The 22,797-nt window shown below is 48.8% G+C and overlaps 1 protein-coding gene across 5 annotated transcripts in view; it reads right to left on the bottom strand.

Annotated features, from left to right (window-relative positions):
• Window positions 1–22,797, bottom strand: part of tns1b (tensin 1b) — a 143,048-nt gene that overhangs the window by 77,112 nt on the left and 43,139 nt on the right. For 3 of the 5 annotated variants that reach the window (XM_031559936.1, XM_031559925.2, XM_031559930.2), the window contains exon 3: window positions 16,214–16,251. In XM_031559936.1, coding sequence (XP_031415796.1) covers window positions 16,214–16,251 — 38 coding nt within the window. Of the gene's footprint in view, window positions 1–2,718; window positions 3,287–10,859; window positions 11,113–16,213; window positions 16,252–22,797 lie in introns of those variants that run through there. The other 2 variants (XM_031559954.2, XM_031559944.2) reach the window with 2 other exon arrangements.

Raw genomic sequence — 22,797 nt, 5'->3', positions numbered from 1 at the left:
GGAGAGATTTAAACAGGCATTCATCACACAGAATTCCACTCTATACAGTACAAAGCTTTGTGCTGCATCGGATTCCTCTCTCCCACTCGCAGAGTGAAGGGGTGGGTGGATGGGTGTGTGTGTGTGTGTGCGTGTGTGTGTGTGTGTGTGTGTGTGTGTGTGTGTTTGTGTGTGTGAGTGTGTGTGTGTGTGTGTGTGTTTGTGTGGGTGGTGGGGGGGTGGGGGGTTGTGGCGCAGCATTTGCTGAGAAGCTCAGAAGCCTCTAAATCACAATTAGAGGCAGGAGCCATATTAATGGAAGAGACAGCTGAGGTTCTGTCACCATTAAACCATACCTCCTATACCATTCTTTTTACAAATCCAGCTAGGAGAGTCAGACTACTAGACTACAGAGATCGTAAAGATTAACGGGGAGATTCACCAGTGTTATTCACTAACATCGATACACGAGGCAGCAGGAGTGATGTGTCTGCGTACAAGACCAAGATAGTCCCTAAACCACTCAACGTGTACTAGCTGCTTTCCACAGCATGCTAACTCTCTGGGAGGTCCTCAGCTGCTCTCTGCCCAGTCATGTTAACACCGGACCAAATTACACCTCATCCCGTGGGCAACAGCAGAGCACACACAGCGCCACAGTATGACTGACCGTGACAGGCTGGTCATCACCAGCGTCTAACTTCCATACCAGCTGCCGGAGCGCCACTGAGGAGCGTTCAGCCCGAGAGCACGGTGCCGCTGGCTCCCCTATAACTCACTCGTCGGCTGCTCTTAAACTGCACTTTATCCTTCGGACTCCTTGCCGCCGCAGAGTTTTAGGGGGATTTTATTTGTGTGGGGGTATCCGTCACGACGAGTCTGGAGCCGACTTGAGCGATGGCTGGACCCAGCTGGTGGAGAGCGCAGCGTCTGCCGCGCCGCTACCACAGACGGGATCGAGTGCGGCGCTGGGTCGCTGCCAGAGGATGCTCGACCGTTCCCATACAAACAGCGTAGTCGCATCGGAGCGGGGACATACATATTGGTTTACATTTCTCTTGGCCGTTTCAAAGGAGATGGTGAGGCAAGCCATGTGGAATTTGCTCGAGACTGATAATGGAGAAAAATAGCCGTCGCAAACACGAGCAGAGTTGCTGTGAAATTAATGGAGCCTGGGGAATTTAAAGGGGGAAAAAAGAGTAGGGGGGAGATGCACTGAGGGGGAGAGAAAAAATGTATGTAGCAGAGTTTCTCCCCCAGACTATCTAGGACTTTGATAAATGCTCTCGATGTGCTTAACGTTTACTCTTTTTTCCCCTCAATTTCAGCCAAATTGGTCAAAATTACATCTGCGAAAGTGCCAAAAACACAAATTGTTCTTGGTTTCCCACGCTTGAGATAAATCCACGCTCTGGTCAGAGAATGTAGGCACAGAGTGTCCAGAGCCTCAGGAGGACCAAGTCAACATGTCACGGAGCTCGGGGTGTGTACATTTGGACTGATAGCTCCATATCTGGATAAACTGGCCCAGCCAATCTGAAAATAGACTCCCCAAACAACAAACAATTACATAGCTTTGGCACATGCGCAAGCTGGAGAATCGTTAACAAGTGGCCTAGCAGTCCCGAAGATTTAACTGTTTACAAATGGCTCGTTGTATACACACCCATGTCACTCACTAATGTGGTCATTAATCTCTACCTGTGACATCAAGTGATTTAATGGAGTCTGCAAGAGACCTAACAATGTGTTGACAGCAATGCCATAAACACAAGCAGCCAAAAAGCTCAGTTACTAACACCTGGACATTTTATACAGCCTGCTTCACCAGGCCTGAACCCTGGAATGTGGAATGAGAGATAGTTCTTCAAACCAAGTGCACACACACATTTGGGTCTTTCTGAAGGAGCTATAGACAGATGTGACCCAGTGGTTGGCCATGGCAGACTGCTGGGGAACAGCTATGGTTGAAGGCTCTCAGGAAGACTGCTGCCTCCTGTCAGACACATTCGCTCCAGAGGAGAGGGAAGCGCGTGCTGGAAGGATGCGCCACTTCCAGTCACAAATCAGAGGTCAAGGCTACCCGCCGTGTGCGAGGGCAACACACTCTCTCTCTCTCACTCTCTCTCACTCTCGCACTTTAAACAGCTCACATCAGCACTCACTCCAGGCAGCTGCGCAGTGACTTTCCCTCTCAAGTTTGCATATAACAAACAAGATCCTGCTGGCTGTTCAAACATTACCTATCACACTATCAACATGTGATGAAATTCTGAGTAACTGGGTTTCTAGATACAACATCGAACATGTAGTGCCAATTCTGTCAGTACGCTCTGATAGATTCATATTTCCAGCCACCAAAATCACAACTTCCGTAACAAAAACGTACGCCAGCATGCAGTGTCAAGCACTTCTGCCTCTAACTTTATCTTGGTGCACATCAGGAACCTTCCCACGCGCTCCAGCTCGGCGGAGCCCCATCTACACCCACCCCAGACCAGACCACACTCTCCTCTCCCCTTCATTACTCACATCTGAGAGCATTTAGGGCACCGGCTCGCCGTGGCTTTACATAGAACATGCAAACGAGAGCGCAGCAAGAAACAACTGCAAGGGCAGCACTACTCCTCGATGAGAGAGAGCAAGAGATGGAGAGATAGATAAAGAGAGAGAGAGGCTCAACATTCCTGGCATATCTAAGGTGAGAGTTCTCACCGCAGCCCCCTCTCCTCTGCTTACCTGGTACAAGACGGTGGTCATCCTTCAGCCCGGCGCCTCTGCTCTAGCACCGCATTCTGCTGCTGCTGCTGCTGCTGTTTCTGCTGCAGAGGCAGAGCCGGGGAGCAGAGGAGAGCAGAGGAGTGCAGAGGAGAGAACGGAGACGTCTGGCTGGCCGAGGGGAGGGGTGGACCTCACACAGGACACACACACACACACACTCACGCGCACACACCTTCCTGGAGGTGCGCAGGTCGGGGTAATCCGAGAAGTAGCGTGAAGGAGAAGGTGGGCGAAGTAGTGCCTCTCGCTTCAGCAGGCTTCAGTCTAAGACAAATGGCTTTTTTCACTTTCTTTCTTCCTTTCTATCTCTCTCTCTACCACTCTGTCTTCTTTCTCTTTGTCTCTACTCTGACCAGAAGACAATCCAAAATATATGTTCTATGTATAACCAGGAGCACAGAGGAGCATCAACTTGAGCTGAAGCACCCAAGGACTGAATGAGCGCGCGGCACGAAAATCTGGGAAGTCTGTCTGCGGGCTATTGCTATTCGCCTTTCCCACTCTCTAAATCTCCCTCCCTCCCTCACTCACTCTCACTCTCACTCTCTCTCTCTCTCTCTCTCTCTCTCTCTCTCTTTCTCTCTCGCTCACTGTGAGCAAGCATGCATGTGAGGAGAGAGGGGGGAGACAGAGAGAGAAACCAAAAAAAAGGAAAAAGGCAGCCAAAAGTATATACAGCTGAAATTCCCGAGCAGCTCAGAGGGCTGGACTTGAATTTGACAGACAAAAGCCCCCCTTCCTTGTTTCTATGCCCCTTCCCTCCTCCTCCTCCTCCTCCTCCTCCTGCTTCTTCTCCTCCTCCTACTCCTCCTCTCCTCCATCCCCTCCTTCACCCTCACTCCCTCCCTGTTCTCGTTGTTATCAAGTTCTCAGTTTACAGGTTAAACATGAGTTGACAAGCTCAAAGCCTGCCCCCCCCCCCCCCCCCAGCAGTGGCACAGCCTGCCGCTCAGCATGGGACTGCGCGCCGGCACTGACTCCAGATCAGTCCGCGCCGCTGGCTTTATTTATGCAACACTAACGCTCCTTTGCACACTGACAGGGATATCAAACAAACCACCTTAATCCCTTGAAATAGCAATTACCTCAGCGGGCCACATGGCGTCGAGTGAGTGTTTTTCCAGTGGATGTCACCCCACTCGGGGAGAGGCGAAGGGCGGCCCTTACCCACCAGGGAGACTTATGAGCCGCGTCGGTACCAAACAGAACGGCCGCTGCCAGCTCAGATGAAACATAATAGGAAAATTGATGAGATTGGTTATGTTTTGCTGTTAACAGATATATGGAGACAAGCCTCATGTAACTCTGTCTGGTATGGGAATCACAAAGAAAAACACAAACTTTGGTTGAAGGGAAGTTATGCGGTGGTTATTTATACAACTTGGGAATCGAAAGGCAAACGAAAATGACTGAGTGACTTTTTCGAGAGATCTCATAAACAGTTTGAGGGTATAAAAAGAGGTCCGCTAGGACACAACCTCTGTTGTCTGTCGGTGTATCATTATGTTGTCTTTCATGATACACCACAAAACAGCCGCAAATGTCTTCACAATGTTCTTCATATTTAATTATTGGATTATGGTGAAATACATTTTTGAAAAAAATAACTAAAAAACTACTGGCCCACAAAGCCCCAAAACATTGTTTCATGCCCATAAATAAACTCAGATGTCGCTGGCAGATAGCAGTGCGGTTTATGAAAAGTGTAACAAAACCGTTAATAGTAAAATATACAAAAAAACCTCACACAGCCTATAGTGTTCTCAATGGCCAGGTTATTCCCTCAGATGATTCCCGCGGGAAGTCACCACGGACACTGGAGCCGCTAAGGGCTCTTTGAAGAGTGCTGTTTGCGGTGCGGCACAATGTGCTCTCTGTTGGGGCCCGAGACGAGAGCTTGTGTTCAGATTACCTCTGCTATACCCCCCCCCCCTGCTATACCATCCCAGCCTACACTTCTACCACAGGAAGGTGGAGGGTGGGTAGGCGTGGGGTTATTTGATCAGTACAGTCACACAATATAGACAGACCGCGCTCGCAAAATACACCCTTGAGATTTGTTTGTGAGTTTATCGTGTCAAAATGCTTTAGGTCGCAATGGTTAACAAAAGACACGTCATGTCATCTTGTTGTTCGTGATAAACATGCTTGAGACGGCCCAGTGGATGAGGTGAACCTGATTCAATCACTCAGGCTGAGCAATCCCTTTCTCTGTGGTGACTCTTTATTTCCATATCTCAAAACATGCAATCAACCACAGCAACTACACATTATTTCCTTTTATATACAGAGGCAGTTTCTAAGGTAGTCCTGAAAAAAAACACATGACAGTTAGTGTTAAAAATGGAAAATACTTAGCTATTTGTATGCTAATACCAAAATAATTACACACGAGACGTCCTCTTCAAAGTGAAGTGACTGTTGCGTCTGTTCCTGCCGTTGTGTTAACCAGATGTTGGTACGGCCGTGAGATCTGGTATTAATGACAAGCTGGCGGAGAGGGGTGTGGTAGGACAACAAGGTGATCCGCTTCCTTGCTACACTTCAAGAGACGCGCCCGCCGCCACTGCACTAAAACCTAGGCTGCCCTCAAAATGGGACCCCATGCTTGGGGAACTTCCCTGGCTCTAGGTGTTTGTGTCTGCACCCGGCGGATCCATGAGAACAGTGTGCCCTGGCGAGGTGGTGCTATATTATGAGTCTGAAATATTTCCTGTGTCCTGGATTTTATTACCCTTTATTATGCCCCTGCTGCTACCTCTAATAAGAATCAACATGGCCATAACTAACCCTCAGGTAGATATTTAATGTGTGCTGTAATGTGCCAGAGCTAAGAAAATAACAAATACCTGGCTGGACATTGTGCAGTAGTGCAGAGAGGCGAGCACAAAGAGAACTGAATCACGAATCATGTTATGTTATGCAGGCCATTCTGGGAATTCCAGCCGGAGAGATTCTTAAGTCAACTCACATGATTCTTCTTGAGGGAGGTCGGAACGTCCTGCCGGAACACGCAGGGGCCAATCAGAGCTCCAGCGGGGCGGCGTAGCGTAAGGAGCCGGGCAGGCAGCCTACCACAGCGGACCACCCCTCTCCCCCCTCTCCCCCCTCTCACCCCTCTCCGAGCACAGAGTGCATATGGAGAGCACACGTCCAGTCTGGGAACGGCCTGTCTGCCATAGCTCAGGCACTGTCATACTCAACGCTTAAGTTCACCATGTTAAATCCATAGCATGTCATCGATGCAAACTGCACATCTATGGGAAGGTGTGATGTATTGCTGTCAAGCGGAGTACCAGCGAATATTGTGCAATTCTGCAATCCAAAACCTCTGAAGGCGTCTCAACTGAGAAAGGAGAGGATCTATATCGTAACCCCATGAAACCTTCTGCAACATTGATAGCACTGGTACCAGTGTGTGAGGTCTCCACTTCAAAAACCGGAAAAAAAGACCTCAAAATTGTATAACATGGGGTATTTGATCTCTCTCACACACACACACACACACACACACACTTACATAAAATATTGAGTTAACAGTTTAACTAAACATGGAACCTCTACAGAGGCTACTTCACATCCACATATTAGATTTCTGCAGATGCATATGCAAATACACTAATCACCAGCGTAAATATTTACCACAGGATAGACATTTCCGGATTTTGTCAAAGAGGCAAGGATTTGGCTCCCCACTCGCCATGAACTGGCAAATGCAATAATGAGCAATTCTCTCTCTCTCTCTCTCTCTCTCTCTCTCTCTCTCTCTCTCTCTCTCTCTGTCTCTCTGTCTCTCTGTCTGTCTGTCTGTCTCTCTGTCTGTCTCTCCTTCTCTCTCTCTCTCTCTCTCTCTCTCTCTCTCTCTCTTCCTCTCTCCGTATTGGATTACTGACATGGCAGCGTGAGTCTGCAGGAATTCTGCTGATGAGTCGATTCCTAATCAAGTGGGGATGTCAGACGGGTCTCAGACAGACGAGCCCGTCTGGAGGGGGAGCAGCGCTGCAGCTGCTGGCCCTCAGAGGAGAGGAGGCTCTCCCTGGGCTGACTCAGGACCTTTCCCAGCACACACAGACCCCGCCGCACCGCCTTAGCTCCGTCCCGCTGTCATGACCCACCGCGTGTGGAACGCAGTGGGGTGGGGCATGCTGGGAGAAGACAAAACACAACTCATGCAGGGTGTCAGGGTGACCATGTGTTTGGAGGCAGTTAGAGACTAGTCTGACTCTCAAAGCCGAGCTGTAACTGTAACTGTATTCCCCTGCATATCTGTATCAAATCTATTAGTCACTCCAAGAAAACTCCTCTCTAACTACTAATACATTTCAGACTCTTTCCTCCAAGAAATAGTAGTTGTCAAACTCAACCTCCAATGATGATATGAGTTACAAAAAGCCTTTTTTTGAGGTTCTATCCGTGAGGTTTAAATTCAGTGAAATGCTTCCAAAACACCAAATCACTTTGGCCATGTCATTGTCCACCACAGCTGTCTGCTTCCAATCATGCTTTGTGGGATTGCTGCAGATTGCCTCATTCTGCCCTCTCTCTCTCTCCCTCCCTCTCTCTCTCTCTCTCGCTCTCTCTCTCTCTCTCTCTCTTTCTCTCTCTCCCTCTCTCTCTCTCTCTCTCCCTCTCAATGTTTCCCTTCTTTTCCCTCCATCCGCGGCTCTACCCTTCCACCAGAGACTAATGCTTCATACTGTTACTCACTTGGCCTGGTGTTTACATTCTTTCCAGTGTCTTGATTGCTCCATCTTGCCAAAGGTTGGGCGTCTCTGTTTGTTTTCCCGACTGTATCTAAGCTCGTGGCACGGAGAGTGAACAAGAAGAGAGATAAAAAAAAAAAAACTCACTGGTAATTGGAATGGTGTTTTTGTGTAACTGAGTGGCCACCCTGTGACAGTGTGTAAAGAAATAGTGTGCAAACCCTACAGCCATAATTCTTACACTGCGGGACCACGAGCCAAATGGAGTCAGGTCTTAAGCTGCTGGGCACTTTAAAAGAGCTAATGATCTGCTTTCATGGGCTCGCTTTCACTGAGCAGGCTTATCACCCCCGGAGCTTGTGTTCAAACAGCCCCGTCTCGCGCTCCCCTCCACAGCCACTCAGCAGCTCTCCCCAGGAGAGAGAGGGGGCAGCTCGTCAGGGCCAACCCCAGGGCCGCTGCTGCTGAGACGGGGGCGAGAGCGAGAGCGAGCGAGAACCCCGGTACCCCCCCGAATGTCCACTGGTTTCCCATATCAGCCGGGTGTCACGTGGGACGTGTCTGTCCACGATGCTGTTATCAAAAGCTCCTATGGGAGAGGCCATTTAAAGGAGCGCTGGATGTTTTGGGTCAGCCTCACCCTGGAGGGGCCTGAACAAAGGTCTCCATTCCCAGCCGGCCGACCTTAGGCATGGGCCGTGTACACTTGTCTGCAGAGGACCGTGGGACTGTTTGTGTTTTACGAGGGGGAGAAGAGCCAGCAGTATGCACCGAGTGCAGAGAGGGGCTCTTCCCATCATCTAAGTTGAACCCCAAATCCTTCACACCCCCATGATGCAGCGCACCATCTGTGCTGTGAGCCCGCTTTACAAACGACCATGTCATACACTCTTTTTACAGAAAAAAAAAAGAAAAAAGAGGGAAAAAAACTCTTCCTTCCATACTCGTGCAGTGAGGATTGCATTACTCCCAAAATAGCCCCCCCCATGACCCAGCTAATCATTGGAGATTTACCTTCCCCCTCCCTGACAAATTGCCCTCGCCCTGGAGAGCAGGGGGTGTGTGGGGTCAGACCATTACGCACTGCCATTCTATACGATGAAACACCGGGTACAAGGTAACGTCAACAAAATACGCATACCAGCCTTGATGGGGACCCACGGATGTGGTGTGCAATATATACCCCATACGGTATTTCCCCACGGAGGGACTGAAAAGAGGGCAAATGTTCATGTGGTTCATGAGCAACACTGACATACCATTTGTAACACACACGCACACACACACACACACACACACACACACACACACACACACGCAGGGTCTTCTGGGTATGGAAGAAGTGTAATGGATGAGGATACAAACAGCTGACCAAAACTGTGACCAATGAAGCATGAAGCTTTTATCTGTTTAGACCAGAGCGCTACCCAACAGATGAACAGATGACTTTATAATTGCATTGTCTGGAAATATCAAATGGTCGGGGAACAGATGGAACAGCCCAGATAATATCATAATGCCCTTCCCCCATCCACAAAAGAAAAACCCAATTCAACAAGATCAATAACAATCCATCTGATTCATTTTGAGCCAATGAAATCCTTCTTGTTATGTTCAGAACAAAGTAAAAAAGGAAAGTTTTGGACAAGAAAGCCATGTCCTGTGACTTCTAATTGAATTTAAATCGAAGATAAATCGTCCAGGCTGTTCATTTGGACAGGCGACAGGGAATGAGGGACCTGGAGATTTACGTAAAGGACACTTTCTCTCCTTTTTTTCTGCAGCCTTTTCACCCACCTCCACAACCAGATGCACACACACACACACACACACAGAGTCATACACAGACACACACACACACACACACACACACACACACACACACACACACACACACACACACACACAGAGTCATACACAGACACACACTCTCCCTCCCATCGAGAACAGTTTCACACCATTTCCTGAACAGCAGGAAGTCTCACTCCCCTCAGTCTACTGCAGCACACACAAGCAGCAATCACAAGAGAAGGAAGTTTACAGATTCTATTCTCAGATGTCTTGATTTTTTGACAGCTTTCTTTCATTTGACAATTTTATACACAAAGCAAAAAAACAGAGGGGGTCAGGTCCACAAACAGGTCTGTTTGGCCTCAGAAATACCCCAACGTTAAGTGGGGGGACAGGCGCCTACGGCAACAGCCACAGGAAGAGAATCGGATGAGAACGGTTCCATGAGAGCCGATGGGCACGCCCTGATAGGAGGCAGTCCAGTGTGTGAAGGCATTGTTGGGGCGAGGGGTGGGGAGGACAGGGAGCGCATTGCAGGGTCTGTGGACGTGAAAACCTGCGCAGCACAAAGGCGAACTAGAGCCTGGGACTGGGGCCCGGGCCAGGAGGGGAGGACTCTGGGCAGCCGAGAGGGAAACAGAGGAGTCTGAACCGTGTCCGCCACTGCCAAATAGTTCCCCTCCTCCTCCTACTTCTCTCTGTCTTCCCCACTCTCTTTCTTTCTCTCTCTCTCTCTCCCCTGCTTTCTGCTACTCTCTCTGCCTCTGTCTCTCTAAACCCCGCTTTTGTGAGTGAAATCCCCTGTGCTCGCCCCAATTTCCATGCCAAACCCAGATTCTAGCCTACACCCCATGAGAAGATTAAAACCACTTCGCCCATATTCTAGAAAAAAAAGACAGCTTTTCAATTATGCTCCGGCAATAAATCACCCTTAATGACAAACTCTTCTCTCTTTCTCTTTCCCTTCCAAAGCGAGTTTTCCGATCGGCAGACGCAGGCGCTGAGAAGGCCCAGGAACCCAGAGGGGAGATGCTGCCGGGGGTCTGGGGGTGAGAGACGTCGGGACCTCTAGGAGGGGGAGTGCTGCCGTCCTTCCCAGCCCACACTACGAGCTGTGTGGGGGTGTGAACACCCATCCTGCTCCTAGACTCTCTACATCTCTTTCTCTCTCTCTTTCTCTCTCCCTCTCCTTTCTGCATAGTTTGAACACAGAGCAGGGGCGGGTAAAACGAATCCACTTAAGGAGAGCGAGGCCCACGGCATTAACAAGATCGGAAATGAGCCGTGACTTATCATAGAGCGGATCTGCAGACGTGCCGCAAGACTGAGAAAAGCACCGAGACGCGCTATGCAGGAACACGTGAAATTTGGCTCCATAAAACTGGGTGTTGATAATGAATAGATACAAACAAACACAACACACAGACTTAACAACACTTTTTTTTTCCCCTCCCATAAATGGTTACATAACTAGAACTCCTTAACATTCAACTCAGTTATCTCAAACTAAACAAGAGATAACGCTATTTTGATTACCCCCACCACCCCCATCCAACAGTCTAAAGAGCTCTTCAATCTTGCCATTGTCTGCCATAAAATGCCTACCTGATTTGGCCCAAATCAGAGAGCGGGAAGAGCAGCAGTCTGACTTCAGGTCCAGAGTCCTCCGTGTTAGAGAGCAGCGGGCAGCACCAGTGCGGTGGATCTCAGCAGGAGAGAGCTGTGTAAGGACGCACCCCAGCACAGGAGCACAACTGCTCACCGGGGCCAAGCCAACACACACACTTCCTTCCAACCACTGACAAACTCCACCTAGCATGCTAATGTATTCCCATGCTTCCAAACTTCACAAGGCACACTCCCCGACAACAATAACAACAACACAAGCCTCCGCCCTCCCTCCCTCCCTCCCTCCCCGTCTCTCTCCCTCTGCTCTACCCTTTACAGAGGCAGCCTCCCTGAAGGACAATTAGATTATTACCCTTTCACCACAGTGCTGAGCCACTCTCACTTATCAAAGTCTAATCTCGGTAAGAGCCGGCGCATCCAGGTTGATAGCAATACAAATTGGTCTGCTGTCTTTAGCCTTGCGGTGAGCCCTTTTTTTTTTCTTGCCCCTTTTAATTACATTTCCATACGCCTCAATGTTAGTGAACCAGCTCGAGTCCACATTTAGTAGGTGAAAAGTGTTGGGCTGCAGACGAACAGATGGGTAAATCACACACTGTTCTCCAGGTGAGTGGAAGACAAGCCATGACAAACAGACTGCAGCACGCTCAAAGCACCACTCGGAGGGCTGTGGTCTCTGGAGGTGTCAAAACCATGGGGGCAGTAAAAACCATGAAATAATGCCAGTATGCTGTTCTCATGCCAGCAGGAGGGGGAGGAAGGGAGAAGAGAGAGAGAGAGAGAGAAAGAGAGAGAGAGAGAGAGAGAGAGAGAGAGAGAGAGAGAGAAAGAGAGAGATGAGGCGGTGAAGATTTCTTTCTTCTTTCATGTGTCTGTGGGGAAACATGTGGAACAGGCGCCACGTCCAACCGTTGGTTTCAGGGTTTATAGCCTGTCTCTGATCTCTGAGGAACACTCAGAAACCCGGTGCTGGTCAGGAGAGCCGAGGAGGTGTGGGACCAGGCTGTTTTCTCTGAGGAACACTCAGAAACCCGGTGCTGGTCAGGAGAGCCGAAGAGGTGTGGGACCAGGCTGAGTTCTCTGAGGCTGAGGACTGGAAAATTACTAGAGCCTCTCTAGGGGAGGCAGAGTGTATTTTAGTATGAGGACGATTTGTTGACCATAACAGACATCTATGGTAACAAGTGTCTTTTCTGGGAGGAAAACAAAACTGTGACTCATGAGCCTGTGGCTCCTCTGAGAGTTCTGTCATTGGTGCCTCTGAGTCCTTGATTCTGAGGCCCATTGGCAAAACTCAAGTCCCTGTTGGCAATCTCCTGCACCTCTGGGCATAGCTGTGGAACCCACCCCACCCATGCCGGACACACGTGTTGACGGCACCAAAGAGGCTGGGATGGGATCTGGCCTCCTCCTGTCAGACTGAGTCACAGTCTCCCACCCAAGAGTCTCACCACAATCAAGCCCGTCTGAGTCACTCTACAGGCAGATGCTCTCCCTCTCTACACAACGCCGACCGCTTTGGTACTTCTTGAATCTAGTGTCCAGTGATTTCCAAATGACCTCTAGCTCCTAGCGCTTCACACCACCACAGGGGTGAGTGTTGTACCAATACCATATTCGATGTCATTCCCCCTAACTGCCAAACCTCCAAAAGCAAAACAAAAGCAAGAGCAACAGACCCAAACATACAGTAACTTGGCTTGGTGGACTCCGTCCCCACAGCCCCTACCACATCAGGCAGAGAGGCCGGCACAGCTACAGCTCCTGCAGAGGCAAGGACAATAAACACGGCGAGGTCATAAGTCTATCATTAGCGGCGGGCAGTCGGCAGAAACCCAATCTAAGAGTGGGCCCCACAGCGCCGAAGGAAATGGATTGAGGCGTCGCAGAGACAGTATTAAAACCGTAGAGGCGACGTTCTGCCAGTCCAAACAATAGCACAATTTTTATTTGGTCTAGGCAAGAGTCGAGATGGACGTTTGGGTGGGGGGGTTGTAGAGAAGTCATGAAAATATATTCCTCATCACGAGCAGAGTCTGAGACTACGAGTCAGAGACACAGGAGTAACGTGATGATTGGAGACAACCTATGGCCTGTTCTCTCACGGTGCCGTTTCTCAGGCCCTCCCTCGCTGCTCATTACTCTGAGAGCGTACAGTAGTTTCCTTCCAAAAACATGCTTTTTTTTGGGGCCCGAAAAAAAACCTATGGGGCCCGTTGCCTCGGTTTCCACATCGCAGGCTTGAAGTGGAGAAAGAGGACAACAAGTTGCCTTTCGCATGATGCTGAGTCACCCTGCCGTGCGATGGCAATGGTCAGTCAGCACTACTGCCGAATGTCCTTTCGCATGATGCTGAGTCACTTTGCCGTGCGATGGCAATGGTCAGTCAGAGCTTCTGCTGAATGTCCTCTGCAGTAATGAGGGCTGTGGTCGGACTCTGTGTCCTTAAACAGCGCAGATGCAGCATAACTATGCACACTTTAAAGATAATAGCATTACCAATGGAGAGATTGCAACCAACTTGTACAGAGGCCGCATGGAGGCCCATGGAGAGTTTTAGAGGGAATGGTTCTCAGACATGGAGCACATTTTTCTTTCAGCTCGAGGCAATTTCATAACAAAATGCAACACAGAGTGCACGTCCAGCCAGCATATGGGGGGGAAGCAGAGGAGCAGAGGAGCAGCCACGTCCTAATGTGCTTCCTCCCTGCACGCATCTTATGTGGCTCACAACACCTCCTTCAAGCGGCTTGCTACGGGACTCGGAGTCTAATGAATAATTTAGTCTCCCACTTAACCTCTCTTACCTATATTAACGATCACCCAGAGACAGACACTTCATTTTCCAGCCTCTTTTCGGGAATGCAAATCAAGTCCAGCCCCGCCGTCTTCGCTCTCAGACTTGCCTGCCAACGATCCAAGGCAAAGCGCCGAACCCTTCATGAACTGTAACGCAATGCACTTATCCCAGGCTACTCGTGAAACCAGGTTATGGTGTCAAGGCAAAAAAACATATTTTTTTTTCTTGAGGCTTAAGGTAATGAGGGGAACAAAATAGCACTAGTTAGGCGCTGCAGCCTTTCAGGAATCTACGGGAGTTTGAGATCTGGTGGAGAGGGACGCTTTGGCTACCTCCCGAGTGAACTGTGTGACCTGGAAAGAGTGCCCAGGCCAGAGCCTGCTTTTACCTTTCTCCGGTGTTTTTATAGCGTTCATGTGGGACATATTCACATTCATGCCGTTTTCCACTTTGCATGAGACTGCCGAGATTCGAATCTACTGTAAGGCTTCCGTGAGCGGATTACTCAATTCAGTCAACTTCCTGCACCTCTGGAGGGGAACACAGGCATAAAGAGGCCTGTGTGACTCCTTGTGTTGAGAATGCTATGCCTACACTTAAAAAAACATGCAAATAGAAGCAGGAGATTCAAAATCAAGTCATTTTCCAAAACCATAACATTTTCAATAATAAGACTTAATGGCATTTGAGGCACAAATGATCCCGTGCTATTTTTCTAAAGCAGAAACAGTTCACTCTTAGTCTCCGGATGAAGTCATATCTGTGCTCAGGTGCTGTTTGCTAAGTCCCCACATCCATCATCGGGAACCTGGGCAAGTCACAAGGTCAGGGCCTGTCTGAGTTACACCAGTGGTCTGAGCATTTGTTTTTAGTGGGAGAGGTTACGCAGGGGCCATGTGTGAGTCTTATCTAAATATGGAAATAGAGATTTATAATGTAGCAAGACAGTGTGGAAACTGTCGAGGCTTGAATGATTACCCACTCGGATTCCGAATGGGGAAGATCATATGTGACTAGCTCAGCGCAGAGGGAGGAATGGCTCCCATCCCATTCATTTCTTCAATAACGAATTCTATTCCGAGGAGCTTGCCCTTGGGTGATGCTGGCTTGACTGAACTCTGATTGTGATCAGACTTGCTCTCCGCGTTCCCTTTTATTTTAGCAATGGTCTCGTTTTCCACCAAAGAAGGAATTGCGGAATCAGGTTTAAAGGTTATGTTAGATTGAGAGGTGATTTCAAATGTGAGGCAGGTAAAGAGGTAGTTTGAAATAATAAACCGTAACTTCATAAATTGATAATCATCACATCACCGCCCAAAGCTTTCTACACAAAACGTTGAGCTGTGTTCCATGGCAAACACAATGAGTACTAAGACAACACAAAGAAAGTTGGCTTTTCCTATAGCTCAGCTTCCACCAATTCAGACCCCATCACTTCCAATCATGCATGATACAATTTCCGTTTTCATAATCTGTGCATAGATTGATTTGGTGGAAACAGTGTATATTTGTTTAGGTGTGAGTGTCTGGCAAATGAAGCCTTAATCTTTGGGTAAGGGGACACTGCAAGATAAGAGACCTGTGGAGGTCCTGTATACACACTGCAGCCCTACAGTTTGCAGCTTGCAACAAATAAACAACAGTGCCAACCGTTACCTTAAAACCCCTATGGACCCGAGGGTTTGGGCATACCCTTCCTGAGTGAACCTCGCACCCTTGGTATTTCCTGAAGAGGCGGGCTAGAGCAGCGCAGTGGGTAGTGGCGGCTGCCTTCCCCCAGCCTCTCTACCCCCACCCAATCAAACCACCACCAGCCCAATAATGGCTGCCAGATGGAGGTCTGACAACACCTTTCACTGTTTGTTTTTTAATGCCAACCTCACGCCCATTCCCACTCCGTCACCATACATACAAACAAAGCCAGAGCTCCACCTAAAACCCACTCTAGTCAGCTCATCCTGCCCCTCCACGCTCCCCCTAAAACTCACTCTAGTCAGCTCATCTTGCCTCTCCACGCTCCACCTAAAACTCACTCTAGTCAGCTCATCTGGCCTCTCCATGCTCCCATGCTTCAAAACACAAGTGGCACATAGAGAACCTCGAAGACGAAATGTAGCATGGGTTTATTTTTAGAGTCAGTTGATCATCGACAGGCGGGGGTTCGGCCAAACTAAACATATGCCGGGACAACGTGCACTTGTTTTGAGATTCTTCAGATTTCCAAACCACGGAGCCTTGTTCCAGAGTATTCGTCCCCATCATCAACACAGTATTTCCTTTTTGATAAGATTCGCTCGCTTTTAAAGAAAAGGGGGGGGGGGGGGGAATGCATTGGATGGCTAAACAAAGAATCCGAAAGCCTAGCAGACATGAACATTTTTAAAAGGACCTTGCAAATGGGCACGTTCCCAAGAAAACATAACTTTGTGATTTTAACCTCATAGCAAATCGCTGTTATCAAGCTGCATTCTTTTTGATTGCAATGAGCCAATAAGTCAGTAAGTTAAAAATGATTTTAAATGATTCTTACCTTCACCTCACATTTCTTATGGCACGTTAACCGGCACACTGCAAAAGAAACAGAGAGAGACAAAAAATGTGTTTAGCTCCACTTTCCTTTTTTTTGTCAGCAATGCAATTTAACATTAAATACTTAATACCTTGGCAAACATTAACACCCAACCGTGGCACTGCATAATGAAATGGGATGTGGAACTAACCAAACAAGGCTATTCAAGTGCAGGGCTGTGGCCAAGTTCCACAACTTGTTTACCCTCAGGTCAAAGTCAAATATTATTTTCTTTAAGGGCAGTGATGTTGCCCAGCGGTCTGGGACCAGACAGCATGTTTCTGCTCACAGGCTCTGGGCTCAGGGGCGGTGCTCTCGCTGTGAGTCTGGAGCCTTCACTGGGCCTGAATGATCCTTTTTTACCCAATCTGGAGCCCCAGCTGTCTGCAGCTCATCAGTGCGATGGCTCCCCAAGATGCTCTCTGCACTGGGGCCCTGCAGGGTGCGACGGCTGGTGTGTCTGATTGTGTTTCCTACATAAAGCACACAGCGTGTGTGTCTGTGAAGAGAAGGAGCCAGCCACCCATATATTCTCACAGGTGAGGTGAGAGAACACGGAGAAAGAGTGCCAGTGACCATTGCCCAGGTGGTTGAGCCCCAGGTAGCGGCAGCCATCCAAACACACACACACACACACACACACTGTTCCTTCTGCCCTTACCCAAAGCGGGAGGAGCCTCTCTAACAGAGGCCTTATACAAGAGCTCCTGCCCTTGTTTCCATGGAAATGAAATTTCACCACCACCACCCTCCAACACAGCCACCCACCAACCCAGACACACCCACCTGCTGGGTGGGATTGAGTTTCTGGGCAGGGAGTGGGTCGCCCAGGTCTCAGCGCTGAGTGAGTAACTACAGTGGCTGCAGCTCCATTGAAGTCTAAGCCCCTTTCTCCACGGTCCGGCCCTTCTCCTCTCTCCTCTCTCCTCTCTCCTCTCTCCCCTCTCCTCTCTCCTCTCTCCTCGCCCTCCTCATTCCCTCACGGCGGACTCACACTGTGGCTACAAATAGCGGTCACCGGGGGAGAACACCTGGTGCAGCGGGTCATAAAGTTCCAACCCCAGCTGATTCCCTCAAAAGAGGCACGAATCAAACCAGGCTTTGAGAGAGCTGTGTGAAGGCTTTTCAAAGCAGAGTTAAATGGAGAATGCTTACTCTGGAGCACGCCGCTATAGGCCTACGTAATGCAACGCTTTCTTCCCACCTCAGATCACATTTTTGACCGTGAGTGTAATATTTATTATGATTGTTGTGTTTTTTTTTCTGAGTCACCCCTTTAGCATCTGAGAGACAGACTGAAAACAGCATATCCTCTCCACTTAGGGTAAGGTTCCCAGGCTTTGTGAATCAAAAAAGGCGAGGGGTGTGTGTGGGGGGGGAGGGGGGGGGGGGGGGGTTCGAGGTGCTTTTGGCCGGGGGCTAACATACTTCATGGCTTCGCAGGATATTTTCATTAGCATGTGAGCCTCCTTCTGGGCCGGGAGCTCAGCGGAGCTGATGCCCGTCTGATTTCCACTGAGCTGACTTCAAGGACGCTGAGACAGAGCAGCGACCAGTGCAGCCAATTCCCTGGACAAAACATAATGAGCAGCCCCAGAGCACAGGCTCCCTAGTTTCACTCCAATTATACACATTCAGGGACATTACACATGCCCAGCGGAGAGAGAGACGGAATATATTCATTGGAGATCTTTTTGCAACTAAGCGGTGGAGAAAGTGACTATAAATTTGCCATGGCGACATCCTTTGAGAGGCGGAGTTGAGAAACCCAAGATCCCAGAGGAGTTACTTTTTTAACAGCAGTGGGATGGGGGAATAAAGCCTTTGTGAAATCTTTTCCGCAATTAACTCGCCATATTTCAAAATCTCATGTCATTACACTGCACACTTCCATCCTCCTGGAGGGTAAACGCATAACTTTTAACTTTTTAACAGTAGTATGCATCCTTGTCAGGGGAGAATTTACATAATTGCAGCCTTCGTGGCAGGCATGTTGTTTCATTATATTTAAGCATAAAGTCTAAATATGCGCTTGAGAGGGCTCAAAAAGAGGCGGGGGGGGGGACAGCCAGACTGTTTCAGTCTTTAATTAGACAGCTCTTTACGATGCTGAAGGCTCAAAACCCAAACACGTCAGTGCCATGGAGGCTTCTTCACTCTGGTGCGTTCAAATCAGAGTTCCACTCCACGAGGCATGCAGTACATGAAATCTGATGGTGCGGTGTGTACGCTCTCACAAAGGTTTTTCCAGAAATGACATCCCTGTTGCCCAGCCCCAGGAACAGACAGCGATAACGATGACAATATTGTTGCTAGGCCTAACATCTGTATAGAGAACTTTTTAATGCTCTCTCTGAAGACTGGGTAAAGACAGCTATTGGGCTTCATCCTCATCTGTTTAGTGCTGAAGGAGTTGTGGGAAATCATTCCAAACACTCCAGCCACTTCGTCCCCTCGTTCGCCTCATACACTCGTCTGACCAGTCTGCCTTTCATCTCACAGGACGGTCAAGCAAACCACTCAGAGCAGAACGCAGGGACTCGCGACCCCATTCCCCCCCCCCTCCCCTTCCCCCTCCCCCTCCCCCTTCCCAGTGGGGCAGACAGCTCAAACCCGCAGGCCCGTGCTCTCCAACCTAAGCACGTTTCTGCGCACATGAGCCATGACTGTACAAACTCTCCAGAGTACAGTGCGGAGGAGGAGGGGGGAGGGGGGAGGGGGGAGGGTCGGCAGGAGGAGAAGGAGGAGGACTGCCATATTGGGTGTGAAAACAGCAACTCCATGGCCTCTGTCAGCCTTTGCCTTGTTAGGAAGTCAGGTCTTTAGTGCATAAACAGAACAGGGGCTGGAGAGAGGCAGGAGGAGTGGATTAGCCCAGAGTGGAGCGGAGCGGAGGGCTGTGTCGTATCTGACTCAGGGGAAGAAGAATGTTCTTGAGAAGAAGAGAGGGGGATGAGGGAGGGAGGGAGGGAGGGAGGGAGGAGGGGGTGCAGGCATTTCCTCACCCTGGCCTTTTGTAATGGGCCTGGGCTCCCAGAGGGATGGGCTGGGCCGGGCTGGGCCGGGCTACAGAGGGAGCACAATCAGGAGACGCAGGGGCTGGGGCACTTCCTCCCGCTGAAACGTGCGCTCCCATACACACACACGTGTGGAATGGATGCATAGGCACAAACATGTACTCGCACTGACACACACACACACAAACACACACACACCCACACACACACATACAGGCAAACACTCCAACATGATCAAACACATGAATGTGCACAGAAACATTCACACACACACACACACACACACACACACACACACACACACACACACACACACTCCAACATGATCACACACGAACGTGCACACAAACATTCACACACACACACACACACACACACACACACACACACACACACACACACACACACACACACGCACACACACACACACACACACAAACATTCACACACATCCAGCACCACCCATGGTGACTGAGTAGTTAGGTACTCCCTAATTCTCACGACCTTTCCCCTCTCTTTCAGACCCTCAATGGCAATGAAAGTGACATACATAAAGACACACACATGTATGTACACCAACATATATAAACACAGGCATGCACATGTGCACATAAACACACACACAGACACACACACACACACACACACACACACACACACACACACAGAAAAACTGTACTGTCCATGGCCTTGGTGAGGGAGCAGTCTTTTTCTGGCCGAGATGTACACTCATATCCCTCTCTTACACACACACACACACACACACACACACACACACACACACACACACACACACACACACACACACACACACACACACACACACACACACACACACACACGCACACTGGCCACATGTATCTCCCTCTGTCCTCCTAAACCATGTGATTTACCCTTACTCTGATGTGGAACCAACAAGCTCTCCCTGTTTCCACTTAATCCTTTACAAGGTCCCACCTGCAGAACAGGGAGTAGAAGCCAAGCAGTGCCTCGGCCTGTCCTAATCTGCAGTCGAACTCCACCAGCACGTGCCAAGTCACCCAACATGCAGCTGGCATGGCTGCAAGCCGCCAGGGCAGGGCATCAGTGTGTGTGTGTGTGTGTGTGTGTGTGTGTGTGTGTGTGTGTGTGTGTGTGTGTGTGTGTGTGTGTGTGTGTGTGTCTGCTGCGCAGTTTCTGAGTGCGAACATAGTCCCTGGTTAAACAGATGAGAGCAGGCTCTGATTTACAGCCGTGTTTACAATATCTGTTTCTTCCCCCACAGGTTGCCACACACACCGTATACACACACATACATACACACACACACACACACACACACACACACACACACACACACACACACACACACACACACACGCCAGACCCATGTGAGGCCCATTACCGGTGTTACCGCTGTGCATGGACACACACAGCCCACGGAGCGCACAAGCAGGCAGGGCATCTGTTTCAATAAGCACCCAGCTGTCAGAGGTCCTCACATGTGATGAGACACACACACACACACACACACACACACACACACACACACACACACACACACACAGACACACACACACACACACACACACACAAACATGCATACAAACACACACACACACACACACACACACACACACACACACACACATACACACACACACACACACACATACAAACACAAACTCCTCTGGGATGGAGAGGGAGGCGAAATCTCAGTGATGTGTGTGTGTGTGTGCATGAGATAAGATGCACACCATCATCAACCCACTTTTAATGTTAAGAGATTGTTGGGTTGGGAATGCCTACACCTCCTTCGTTAAGCATATTAAGTGTTTCGATAGCAAATCAATTCCGTTCGCTCAGCAACAATTTTACAGTACATCTGAGAAAAAAAAAAAAGTTTATTGGACAAAGAGTGAGCTTTTCCCGTAAAGGCATTTAGGGTAACTATAATATCCTGTGTGGAACAAGTCTCAAAGCCACTAGTATGCTCATCTGGTCTACGCTGTGAGAAGCAGGCATGGCTCCAAGCTCTTCAGCGTAAGTCCTCCGTAATAATATCTGAATTTTGGGGGATTAAAAAACCCACTCCAAAATCTGCATGTAAGCACAGAATAAATCAAGAAATACATCTGTTGAAACAGCTGCTCCACTTGATGTGTGACACAGTACATCCCAATGTTGACTTGAAAGGGATGGTGGTCGATGCAGAAACTCTTCTGGGGAGTGTGAGGTTAGACAAAACTTTAGTCTCCTATGGCACGGCTAAGACTATTCATCAAATCAAAGTTTCAGGTTTGGCTTGCATATGCAGTATCTGACTCAAAGAATCCAAATCATGGATGAGGGAAAACATTGTTCTTCGACTTTTGGGGGAACAATCCACTGTCCTCTACCGCCCTCTAGTGGTAGTATGAACTTATGACTTGTGACTTGTGACAGTACAGTCTATTTCAGGTGAGAAACGTTGAAGACTACAAAAGAGGGTTTTCAGCAGCAAACTAAACAGTCTGAAATTATTTTGTCTTTTTTTAAGTACAAAGTACAGACTTAAGGCACCAAAGCACTGAAAAGCCTTGTGAGAGAGGTTTTTTTTTTCTCCTATAAACAGGACAACTGCTTAACTGCATGAGACAAATGTTGGATGTTGAAAAATGATACTCCCATTCAGTCATCCTCAACCATGCGATCAGGTTATCTTTTGTAAACAAACACTGAAGCAAGCAAATTGTACACTATTTCCGTGGTCCAGGAGGTGGCAGCATTACAGTAATTATGCTTTTTCTGACCAAACCTCTAACACATGCTTCACAAGAAAACAGACTGACTTTCAAACAGCACGTGGACACATGCAGGTAATATACATCCTATAGCCCTCTGACATTTAATTCCAAATGACTTCATGTGAACTAAACAGCCATTTTAGTACTCTTATATAACAATTCACAACAACCTCTCCAGCCTTTGTCTCCGGTCTGGTTGGAAAGCCAAATAAACAGGAATGGATATGAAGGGCTTTCCAATATCCTTTCTCTAACTCGATAAATAGACCGAGCCTCCATGGCAAGCCAGAGCGACACAGCTTAACTGATTAAGATGATGATATTAGGGCCATCCGACAGGCTGGGAAAATTGATGGCTGTGCGCACCAATCTTCTCATCTCATTAGCTTCAACAAGGAGGTTATATTTTCAGTGCAGTTTGTTTGTTTGTCTGACTGTCTGTCTGTTTGTCAGCAGCATTACGGAAAACTACTAGCCCGATTTTCATGAAACTTGGTGAAAGGGTGTAGCATGGGCAGAGTGAGAACCCGTTCAGTTTTGGAGCGGTTCCGAATCATGGGGTGGATCCACAAATTATGTTTCACTTGCAAGACGGAGAATGTGGCCTTGGCGGAGGTCTGCTTTCTCCAATTGCCTATCTAGTTTCAATAATGAAATCCAGAGTTGTGGGTGGGAGCTCCACGAGTATGTTTAATTGAGCTGAGGGTACGCTGTGATCAAGTCAGTACATGTTGTCTGTGTGTGTGTGTGAGTGTGTGTGTGT

The sequence above is a fragment of the Clupea harengus genome, chromosome 2 (assembly GCF_900700415.2).
Source record: "Clupea harengus chromosome 2, Ch_v2.0.2, whole genome shotgun sequence".
Taxonomy (NCBI): domain Eukaryota; kingdom Metazoa; phylum Chordata; class Actinopteri; order Clupeiformes; family Clupeidae; genus Clupea; species Clupea harengus.
The sequence above is the reverse complement of the archived record's forward strand: the minus strand, read 5'-3'. Positions and strand labels throughout refer to the sequence as shown.